Raw genomic sequence first — 12,239 nt, forward strand, 5'->3', positions numbered from 1 at the left:
TACAATAATATATTTTATTTTTCTTAAATTCCACAGATGATTGAGACTATTCTGTATCTATCTCTCTCCCTCTGACTTATTTCACTCAGCCATAAGAATTTCCATGTCCATCCATGTATAGGAAATTTTTATGACTTCATTTCTCCTGACAGCTGCATAGTATTCCATTGTATATACGTATCAGCTTTTAGCCACTCATTTGTGGTTGGGTATCTGGGTTGTTTCTAGATTCTGGCTATTGTAAATAGTGCTGCAATAAATATAGGTGTGCAGAAGGCATTTTTTTTTTTGTATTTTTGGGCCACACCCGTTTGATGCTCAGGGGTTACTCCTGGCTAAGCGCTCAGAAATTGCCCCTGAGTTAGGGGACCATATGGGACGCCAGGAGATCGAACCGCGGTCCTTCGTTGGCTAGCGCTTGCAAGGCAGACACCTTACCTCTAGGGCCACCTCTCCGGCCCCACAGAAGGCATTTTTATATTGAGTTTTTGTGTTCCTAGGTGTTGTATATGAAAATATTTCCACAAGATTATCCTTTGCCTGTTGTCCCATCTTAACCTTCCAGGTGGAGGCGCTGTTGAGAGCTAAATAAATAGCTTGGGTGCCAGGCGTTCAGGGTCTTTTGCCAGAGTTAGCTGGCTGGCTCGAGGTGTGTTTTGGAGCTAGCAGCAGACTGACAAAGGAGTCTCTTCACCCAACCTTTTACCCCTTAACCCTCCTGTCTGTGTGGATTATTTGCTGCGGATAAATATTACCAAGATTTCCCCCCCAAAAGGGGACAAGGGGATGGGAATTAATTTCTCATTCTAGGAGCTCTTTGCGGATAGTCAAACAATCAACAAAGTTGAAAACGGGACCCAACAAATGGGGCAACACCTAGGGTATGTCTCTAGGAGTGGTATAGCTGGACCATATGGGAGCTCAATTTCCAGTTTTTTGAGGAATCTTCATATTGTTTTCCAGAAAGGTTTGACAAGATGACATTCCCACCAGCAGTGAGAGTTTCTTTCTCCCCATATCCCCACCAGCATTGATTGTTCTTGTTCTTTGTGATGTGTGCCAGTTTCTGTGGCATGAGATGGTACCTCATTGTTGTTTTTTGTTTTTGTTTTTGGGCCACACCCAGTGATGCTCAGGGGTTACTCCCGGCTATGCTCTCAGAAATCGCTCCTGGCGATTGGGGGACCATATGGGATGCGGGGGGATTTCGAACCACGGTCAGGTCTGTCCTAGACTAGCGTGCTCATCGCTTGCGCCATCTCTCCAGCCCCCACATTGTTGTTTTGATTTGCATCTCCCTGATGACTACTGATGTGGAGCAGTTTTTCATGTGCCTTTTGGGCATTTATATTTCTTCTTTGAGGAAGTGTCTGTTCATTTCTTCTCCTCATTTTTTGATGGGGTTAGATTTTTTTCTTGTTATATTCTGTCAGTAACTTGTATATCTTAGATATTATTCCCTTATCTGATGGCTATTGGGTGAATAGTTTCTCTCATTCTATGGGTGGCCTTTGTATTCTAGTCACTATTTACTTTGAGGTGCAGAAGCTTCTCAGTTTAATATAGTCTCATTTGTTTATCTCTGCTTCCACTTGTTTGGACAGTGGTGTTTCCTTCTTGAAGATGCCTTTAGTCTCAATGTCATGAAATGTTTTACCTATATCAAAGCCCTAATCCATTTGGAATTGACCTTTGTGCATGGTTTGGGAGAATTAACATAATTAAAATGGCAATAATCCCCAAAGCATTGTACAAATTGAATGCAATTCCTCTAAGGATACCATGATACTCTAAGGAAATTCATTTGGAACAATAAACACCCATAAATAGCTAAAGCAACCCTTAGGAAAAAGGAGATTGGAGGCATTACTTTCCCCAACTTTAAATTGTACTACAAAGCAATAGTCATTAAAACAGCATGGTGTTGGAATAAAGACAGATCCTCAGATCAATGGAATAGACTTGAGTATTCAGAGAATGTCCCCCAGACATACAATCAATTAATCTTTGATAAAGGGGCAAGAACCTCAAAATGGAGCAACAAATGATGTTGGGACATCTGGTCAGCTACATGCAAAAAAAAGTAGACCCCCACTATTAAGATGTAGTCATCAAACTCTCACTGACCTCTCAATCTCAAGCCCCATGGATTCTTCTATGGTCAATACTCTGTTTCGTGGGAGCAGCTGGATTCCATTGTGCTGTGAAGTCTCTTGCAATAGAGCAGAGCAGAGGCTTCCAAAATGGGACTCATGCATGACCTGATTTGCCCTTTCTCTCTAGAAGTAGAAAGCCAGCCTCTAGGTGGATGGAGAATCTACTGTCTCAGGTCACCACAGGCTGCTCTGCAAATTAGGGGGTGTTGCTGTCCTTGAAGTGGATTTGGAGGGATTAGGTCTAAGAGGTACATCTTTCCACATAAGCAGTGAGATCTCCTCTCTCCTGAGAAGGACTTAAGCTGCTCTAATCAGCTCCTGGAAGCAAGACTGGAATCCAAGCTCCAGTCTTCAGTGCTCCCTGGTCCTCACACAATGCTCACAGGAACCTGAGGATTCAAAGTGCCTGGCCAGTTTTGTTGTTCAGTAGTTATACTTTTGGGGGGGGGCTTGGGGGAAGATGGGCAAGGATTGGATTATATCCAGTGGTTCTCAGAGCTATTCCTGACTCTGTGTTTAGAAGTGACCCCAGACAATACCCATGGGGTATCAGGAATTTGATTTGGGGTCAACTGCATGGAAGGGAAATGTCTTAACCCCTATACTCTCTCTGACCTTATTTTCACTTTTTTTCTTTCATTTTTGGTACACACTTAGTGGTGCTCAGGGATCACTCCTAGTAGGCACAGGGGATCTTGCAGTGCTGAGGATCAGTCCCAGTTTAGCCATACAAGTCAAGTTCTCTACTTTCTGTGCTATTGCTTTGGCCCCATATTTTTGCTTTTTAATTTTTGTTTGCCCTGATACCCAGTCTGAACATCCTATCTTAGGAACAAATTTATCCAAGTCTTCAAAGCAATTTTTCTTCTCCTACCACAAGCTCCCCATGTATTGGGGTTCTGTGGAGAGGCTGGAGGCTATAGCCTAGGACCCAGCCACATTCATATTCACTGGTGTTCTGTGGCCTCTTTCTATTGTGCAGCTCAGGGATCATAAAACTCCATATGTGCTAGTGTTGGCCATCTGAGCTGCTGATACTAGGAGCAAGTGTGGACATATATTTTTACTCACTCGTTGGGGGCTGAAGCCACAACATAGCAATTACAGCATCTGCTTTGCATGCTACCAACTGAGGTTTGATTCCCAGCATCCCATAGGGTTCCTAAGCCTTCCAGGAATAGTTTCTGTGAGCAAGCCAAGAGTAACTCCTGAATGCTACTGTATGTGGAAAAAAAAAAAGTCACTCTAGGGGCTAGAGAGATAGCATGGAGGTAAGGCGTTTGCCTTTCATGCAGGAGGTCATCCGTTCGAATCCCTGCGTCCCATATGGTCCCCCGTGCCTGCCAGGAGCAATTTCTGAGCCTGGAGCCAGAAATAACCTCTGAGCACTGCTGGGTGTGACCCAAAAACCACACACACAAAAAAAAAAAAGTCACTCTAAGGGCTGAAGCAATGGCACAACTAGTAGAGTGTTTGCCTTGCACATGGCCAACCTGGGTGTTTTTTTGTTTGTTTGTTTGTTTGTGTTTGGATTTTGGGCCACACCCGTTTGATGCTCAGGAGTTACTCCTGGCTACATGCTCAGAAATCGCCCCTGGCTTAGGGGGACCATATGGGACCCCAGGGAATCCAACCGAGGTTCGTCCTACGCTAGCGCTTGCAAGGCAGACACCTTACCTCTAGCGCCACCTTCCAGACCCCCAACCTGGGTTTTATCCCCAGAATCCCATATGGTCCTTTGAGCCTTCTAGGAGTAATTTCTGAGTGCAGAAACAGGAATAAGTCCTGAGCACTAATGAGTGTGCCCCCCCCCAAACAAGTCACTCTTTAGGGACCTGGTTCCTAGAACCTCTGGCCCTAAGATTCTGGATCCCACTGCACCTCCTCCCCATATGCAATGCCCCTCCCTCTAGTCAATATCTCACACCCCACCCTTCACACCCTGTGCCAATCTGGAAGAGGGAGAAAGGGAGGGAGGGAGGGAGGGAGGGAGAGAGGGAGGGAGGGAGGGAGGGAGGGAGAAAGGAGGAAGGAAGGAAGGAAGGAAGGAAGAAGGAAGGAAGGAAGGCAGGAAGGAAGGAAGGAAGGAAGGAAGGAAGGAAGGAAGGAAGGAAGGAAGGAAGGAAGGAAGGAAGGAAGGAAGGAAGGAAGGAAGGAATCAAAAGTAATCAAAAGTATGAGACTAGGGGCTGGAGAGAGAGCATGGAGGTAGGGTATTTGCCTTCCATGCAGAAAAACGGTGATTCAAATCCTGTCATCCTATATGGTCCCCTGTGCCTGCCAGGAGCGATTTCTGAGTGTAGAGCCTGGAGTAACCCCTGAGTGCTGCCGGGTGTGACCCAAAAACAAACAAAAAAAGAAAACAAAAAGAATGAGGCAGAAGCTGTTACTAGCCACTTGATCAGCAGAGGGAACAAGCTGGGAGTACCAGCAAGGCCAGCAGAGAACCCTCCAGTCTGAGAGGCCACAGGAAAGGTAGGAGCTGAAGAGAAGCAGCTCAGAGAAGTGGAAGCAGAAGCCCTGGAAAGCAGCCTTCTTCCAGGATGTGTTTCTCCTGTTGGGGTGAACAGTTTATTTTGAGGCTGAGTCATGCTTTGTATGTAGGATACTGGGGTTCAAGTTCTGGCTCCATTATGACCTACCTTGAACACTTCTAGGAGGGACTTCAACCCATCCCTTGACTGCCACAGCACCAAGCTGGAAGTCTGAGCACCCAAGCACCCAACAGTGAGACTGAGGGGTACTTCTCATGTCCTGGTGAGGGGAGCCTGTGGGCAGGCTGAGAGGCTTTGCTGGCCCCAAGGCCTGCAGCATGAATCCTTCTCTCCCCACAGGAGCAGCAGTCTCCATGCCACCTGCTGACGGTGCACATCATCCGCATGAAGAATGTGCGACAGGCTGATATTTGTGAGTCTCTAGTATTTCAATAAGATCTATGATGCTGCTTTTAAAGGGCTGTAATTTGAGGACCCCTGCCTGACACTGAGAGAGAGGAAGAGAAAAGGAAGGGAGTCAGAGAGTGCAGCAGCACACATCCCACACATGAGCACTGAAGGGCTAGGATGAGTCAGTTTCTAAGCAGAACAGGCAGCAGCAGCAAAAACTCCAGACAGGCTGGATAATGTGGCCTGAAGACCATAGTTTGGGGACCCCTGCCATGTCTCTGGGCCTATGGACACAGCTTTGAAGCATGGGTCTGACTGGTGCAATGGTTTTTCAGAGCCTTCATAGCACCAAGGCACAGGGAGGCTCTGACTACAAGAAGGATGGATCTGCTGGGATCTCAGTCTCTGAGATTACATTTCAAGGTATCCAGAAAATCCAAATCCCACACCCATCCCCCCAAGGGACATGATGCTGCCACCTGCATCTCCCCCTTCTAGGGAGGAAACAGGAGGAGGCCAGAAAAGAGAAGAAAGCATTGCTCAGCCATGACTGAGGGAAGGCCCACTAACTGGGGATCCCACAAGGAGCAGCCTAGGGACCACCAGGCTTCTTCACTGCTCCCACGGCCCTTATCCTGGCCTTCCCCACAGCTGAGGAGGATCTTTGAGAAACAGGGACTCCAGTGCCCATGTGGTACCAGGGTATCCTGGCTGGGTTTGCCTAGTGATGGAGCCCCAAGATGGAACTCAGACCTCTAGAAGCTGAGCACAACTCAGGACATGCCACATGTCAGCTGTTGCAGTTTTCCCCACTGTCCCCACTCCTCTCCATTCACATTTTAATAGATCCCTTAGGGAGAGATGTGATCCTTATTGAGGTTCTCACCTTCCACCCTCCTCTGCCTGCTCCACTGGTAGGTGCCTCCTTACCAATTATCACCAGTCTTTTTCCCTTGCTAACCCCCTGACTCCCCAGCTCTCAAGACCTGGGATCCAATTCTGACCTCACCTGCAACAATCAGCAACCATCCAGCAAGATGGGCCCTGCAGCCCTTCTCTCAGGGAGCCTAGAAGGTGTGCACCCTGACTAGCTCCCAGCATGTCTTTTGTAACCTCCTCATCCCTGCCTCTGCTCCCTTCAGATCCTCTATGTGGTCTTCCCTCACCCCCCACATTCTATAGTTGCAGCAGTGAAGCAGAATCCATCTCCTCTTACTGCTCTAAGGCTCTCCTTGGGGCCCTCTCTGGATGTTCTGACCCTCAGCCCCGGGTCCTCCCTCACTTCATTGAGGGGATCGTGGAGCTCCAGAAAGAGCAAAGGGATCGTTTAGATCCTGACCAATTCCTCAGGTGTGCAGTATCCACAGGGTGAGCCTGTGGGGTGTGTTTGCAAAGCCCCAAGTGGGTCCTGGATCTGTCCATAGGCCTTCCTCATATGATTTCAACCTTTGAGCCTAGGGTCCAGACACCTTTCCTGCCTGGATTACCTCTGTTAGACAGTGTTTACCCCTCTCACTCCCTTAGAGGCAACCACAGATCCCATATACCCCAGTTGAACCCTTCTTCTGCTACTGGGGCATGCCTACCCCCACAGGTTTCTGTGACAGTGAGCCCTCCAAAGCCCCAGAATGCTACATCTTTTTGTTTGTTGGTTGGTTTGTTTGGCTGATTGGTTTTTGGGCCACACCCAGTAACACTCAGGGGTTACTCTTGGCTTTGCACTCAGAAATCGCTCCTGGATTGGGGGACCATAGGGGACGCTGAGGGATTGAACCATGGTCCATCCTAGATTAGCGTTTGCAAGGCAGACACCTTACCGCTAGCGCCACTGCTCTGGCCCAGAATGCTACATCTTCATGCTCAGGCCTTCTTATCATCAGGGCCCTTCTGTCTTCTGGCACAACTATCTAGGGATACCAGAGACTGAGGGTTTGGTGAGAAAAGAAGGCTGGTTTTGCTTACTCACTTCCTCTACCTCCCTTACATGCCACTGGGAACTGAGGCTGCAGTTTGGGGGTTACCCAGTTTCCCCCATTTTCCCTGAGGAACAGGTTTGGGGCATATATGGCATTAGAGGTTGACTTCAATTTGGATGCTGGCTCTCCCATGCTCTCTCATACTCCCTTAGGCTCCCTCAAGCTTCTCAGGACCCCCCATGTTTTCCCCTAGACTCCCCCAGGCTCTCTCCGGCTCCCTCAGGCAGGTCTTAGCTACTGGCTTTCAGAGCCTGGCTTAACCTCACCCCAAATTTTTCCCTCCCCACTTAGTCAAAGCTGGTTTCCTCTCTGACTTAGTCCTCTCTGCTGAGCCTGAGTTTCCACCCTGAGATTTTACAGAACTGGGAGGGCATGAGATTCAAGGAGGACCTTGTCATCATCATCATTGTCATCAGGGAGGGGCATGCAGCTGACCCAGCATTTTCCAGAGATTAAGAGGAGAAAGGAAAAGGAAACCAGCCCCACAGCTAGAATCTCCAGGGGCATTGGGAAGATAATGTTACCTCCCCCTTCAGAAGACATTGAGTCATCTTTCACTCATGGCTCAAGAACAAGACGTCATTTCAGTGACCCAGCCTGTATCACTCCCTAAGAAACAGGACTAGAACCTGAGCCCAGGCATCCCCAGTCATTCCCGAGAGACATCGAAACTGGGCTGCATTGCCTCACAGACCTCTTCTGTCCTCAGAGTCAGTAAGGGAGGCCAGCCCCAGAATGTCTTCATGCCCAGCAGGTCCTGCCACCACCCCTACCCCACAAGTCCCCTACACTGTCCTTTCCTCACGCAAGGGCAGCTCTTTGTTAGAGTTGAGAAACAGATGTTTGAAGTGTGTGTATGTCAAATGAATGCAGTCTCCTTGGGACTATTCTTACCTTAACTAGAACTCAAAGTCTCAGGCCCAAAACAATGACTTTATGAATGGATTTTGTGGCATTTGCTGAAGAAAGGGTAGGCATTTTGGAGGGAAGGGAGTCTTCACAGGGTTCATGAAATCATACTAGCAACAAATGGGTGTTGAGTCAGTGGGGTCATGCCTTTGAGACCTGATCTAAAGAAGACAGAGTTGAGAGAAAGGTTCCAGGTCCAGGGGGAGCAGCCAAATATCATGATAAATCCAGGGGAGATCAGGAGGATGGAGCAGGTTCCCCTGAGCCTCTCTGGGACTTGCTTACTTCTAGCTTCCATGACAAAGTCCTCTAGGGTTCTGATATGACACCATGGCAGGAAGTTGTGCCTTTTCCATTTCTTTATTCATTCAGTCCTTACATTTCTAGTGAGTTCCCACTAGTTTCAGGCTGGAGACTAAGCTTGAGGCCTCCCAATATCCAAGAGAGGTGAAGAGTTCTGGTGAGAAAGGATGCCTGGTCCAGATCTGGGAATTTGGAGAAGGCAATCAGTCCTTTGAAATCTTAAGGTGTTAACTAGTTGGGGTGAAAGTGTGAGAAAAAGTGTCTGAGACAGAAGGAATAACAAGACAGCATGTTGCCTCCTCCTGGGACACAAGTGACTACAAGTGACTAGGTGGTGGAAGATTTGTGTGTGTGTGTGTGTGTGTGTGTGTGTGTGTGTGTGTGACAGTAAATGTCAATGTGTCAGCATGTGTGTCAGGGTGCATGAGTGTGTGTGAATATGTGTGTGCACATTTATATGGGCTTATATATATAAATATAATACGTTTATATATATAAACATGTCAGTGTGTGAACATAAGCATGTGTTTGTATGAGATTGTGTGTAAATGTGCATATTGTGTCTGAGGCTAGGTAATGGGGGAGTATGACAGGGAAGTATATAGGGACGATCATGCTGAGGGTTAGGTGCCTTCATGAGGACAGATAGGAGTTGTGGAAGAATCTTAAGTAAGATCTACAAAGAAAGAAAAGACTGATGAAGACAGAAGATAGAGTAATGACAGATGCCTGTGCCAGGGTAGTGTGGCAGAGCCACAAGGAGAAGTAAATAGACTGAAGAAGGGAAGGTATAACATCAGTTCCCAAAACAGGAGAGAGCAGGATGGTTCTAGCTGTGTAGGCCCAACACCTGAGTTGACAGTGAGGAGGAGATTGGGCTTTAGGGATGGGTGGAGATGAACAAGTCATCATTCTTTTGCCCTTGGGGCATTTGGATTATTCTTGCTGTCTGTATCAATGAGAATAACTTGGCACCTTTATTCAGAGGGAAGAGGGCAGCGAATTCCCATTCAGTGACTGACAAACTTTCAAAGACTAATCAGACAAAGAATAAAATCAGGAACCAGGGATACCTATGACCCAGGCCCCAGCTATTAACTTGGAATGATGACAATAGAAAATTAAGTCCAGGGAACACTTACTCTGTTGTATGAATTGTTAATTATACAGTGTCCTAGAGGTGGTGGATGGAGTGGATAGATGAGGCCTTTCTCAGCCTGGCCCAGTGCCTGCAGCCCCTTCAGCCTGCAGGTCTGTTGGAATCAGGGTAACAGCAAAGAAATGATCCACAGCAGTCAGATGAAGTTTCAGGAGACATCAGCTTTATTACAAGGTCCTAACTGCCATGTGCATATTCCTTACATGGCAGTCTTTTGATCTCTCTCTCTGATCACTGATCTTGTCTTTGACCTCTCCCTCTGCTGCATCTCCCTTCACCTTCCCCCAGGCCACTCTTAATTACCAACCACAGACCCCTCCCAGCTGTGAAAGGGTCTCACCATCCAGGTAAGAAAGGCAGGAAGTTGGGGGAGAGGTAATATTGCTCCATCCACACTTAGGAGATATTATCAATAATGATTATCAACAAGTTTAGACCAGTTTTGCCAGTACAGAAATGCTTCAAAATCCAAATTGTGGACACAGATTCTGGTTCTCTGAGTCTGGTGTGCAAAGTGGGCCTCAGCCTGAGGATGCCAGTGAGAGGCAGTGACAGTCACACAGGCCTCATCTGTCCATGCAGAGTAGAGATAGGGAGGTTGGCTCATTCATATTCTCCCTCTTCTGCTCCAGTCGAAAGGCAGAGAGGCCTTCCTCTGGGGTGGAGGGCCTGTCTTTTTTCTAGATCCCATCCAGATACATCACACTCAGGTTGTTCTTTTTGAATGAAAAAAAAAAATTAAAGCGGGGCCGGGCGGTGGCGCTGGAGGTAAGGTGCCTGCCTTGCCTGCGCTAGCCTAGGACGGACCGCGGTTCGATCCCCCGGCGTCCCATATGGTCCCCCAAGCCAGGAGCAACTTCTGAGCACATAGCCAGGAGTAACCCCTGAGTGTCACCGGGTGTGGCCCAAAAACCAAAAAAAAAAAAAAAAAAAAAAAAAAAATTAAAGCATGTAGTTTCAATTGTGAGCGTTCCTGGGGTCACATGCCTCACACAAGGAGAACAGGTAGGTTGAAGAGGTTTGGTCCCATAGAGATGGTGGTTCCAATGCCTACATTCTACTGAACAGCTTGTATCACAGAGACTTTCCTCAAGGGCACCTCTAGGCCACTCAGTCAATGGTTGCTTTTTGTATCTGCCCTTCTCAGACTAGAGGAAACTGGTCCAACTTCAAGGCCCGCTGGTCCGTGGGGCTGATCATCCATATTATTTCCTAGCAGAGCAGACACTTTGGCCACCACTCATCCCAAGTGATAAGTGTCTGCTCCAAGAACCAGAGCCTGCACAGAATTCAGAAGTTGTCCATGTTCATGAGCTTGGCCAGTGGGACCTGAGCTTCCTCCATGAAGCCACTAAGGAGCGGGCCATGAACCAGTATGGGTTCTGAGACAAAGATCTTTGCACAACAGACCCAGGGCTGAGGAGAAGACTTGAAGTGCAGCCCAGATCTTTCCCTGACCCCCACCTGAACCTCAGCCTGCCTCCCCGCTTGTTTGTTTGTTTTTTAATTTTTTATTTTGAATTATGAGAACAAAAGATGCAAAGAAAGAGGACAAGGTATAGTTACAGTGGAAGGACAATCAGCCATAACATAATTCTCAGAAGAAGTCCCCTTGCTGATATCTTAACTTTGAACTTTCAGCCGAAGAACGTTAAGATAAATAAAACAGAATCCATGTACAATTACTTTGTCCCTCAAGTCCCCAGATTGTAGCACATTATAATATTTCTTAACAGCACACAAGGCAATCTAAAGCCATAAAACTTATGTAACTCCTTAAACATTAGAGGCATAGTATTTTTTACATTTCCATGTACATGCATATTAGCTTAAGTTAACCTCAAATTTTAAGTGGGTGCCCGCTTGTTTTTGACAGTGAGCCAGACCGACTGCTTTGTGAGCCTCTGGCTGCCCACTGCCTCCCAACAGAGGCAGAGGACCAGAACCATTTCCAACTGCCACAATCCAGAGTGGAATGAAACCTTTGGCTTCAAGATTCAGGGACAAGTAAAGGTGAGTTGTGAAGAACTGTTCAGACTTCCCATGGGGTCTCATGTTCCTTCACCTGCCCTTTGCTGTCTTCTCTTGCCTCTCTTTCTTTCTAAGTCTCCTCCTCTCTCTCCCTCCTTGCTTCTGTCTCCCCATCCCTCCCCCTTTTCATTCTTTCCCCTCCTCACTTCTCCTCTGTCTCTCTTTCTATCTCTCTATCTCTCTCTCCTTTCCATGCCTCTTACATTTTTTTCTTTGAACCTCCTTCTCCTACTTTCTTCCTTTCTTGTTTTATCATAAGCAGTTGCTCCTAGAACTGGTTGCCTCCTGTCCCCAAAAAGAGCACAGAGATAAAAATATATATATATATATATATATATATATATATATATATATATATATATATATATATATTAACTGAGAAGAGTCTATACACTGGTCTCATCCTCTCTAATCCTGGCCAATGCTTTTTATCACTTAAATCCTATTCAGATGCCTTTGTTTCTTCTGATCCCTAGGATGCATATTTATTTTTTGATTCATGGCTTGGTCTTTTTCATATAGATGTTTATTCTAGTTCACATCTCCCAGGAAAATTCTTCCTTGAGCATCCTGAGGTCTGACTTCCTCCACAAACAACCCTTACCATGAACTTGGCCTCATCATGAGTGTTCATCAACCCCAGTCAGTGTTATTTGAGGCATGGCAATTCCATCAGTGACTATCTTCCTATTTCATGGAGATTCTTTATTTCTGAATTCCATTTTGTTCTCACAGAGGGTTTTATATTCAGCACTTTATTTATATTTATTGCTTAAAAAATACTTTTTTAAGAGCCAGAGCTATAGTACAGCTTTAGAAC

The 12,239-nt window shown here is 46.7% G+C and overlaps 1 protein-coding gene across 1 annotated transcript in view; it reads left to right on the forward strand.

Moving 5' to 3' along the window:
- Positions 1-12,239, forward strand: part of PLA2G4E (phospholipase A2 group IVE) — a 70,555-nt gene that overhangs the window by 35,619 nt on the left and 22,697 nt on the right. Inside the window, exons 2-3 of the mRNA XM_049781684.1 lie at positions 4,991-5,063; positions 11,265-11,401. Of these exons, the coding sequence (XP_049637641.1) occupies positions 4,991-5,063; positions 11,265-11,401 (210 nt within the window). The remainder of the gene's footprint in view (positions 1-4,990; positions 5,064-11,264; positions 11,402-12,239) is intronic.

Source organism: Suncus etruscus, chromosome 10, assembly GCF_024139225.1.
Source record: "Suncus etruscus isolate mSunEtr1 chromosome 10, mSunEtr1.pri.cur, whole genome shotgun sequence".
Classification (NCBI taxonomy): domain Eukaryota; kingdom Metazoa; phylum Chordata; class Mammalia; order Eulipotyphla; family Soricidae; genus Suncus; species Suncus etruscus.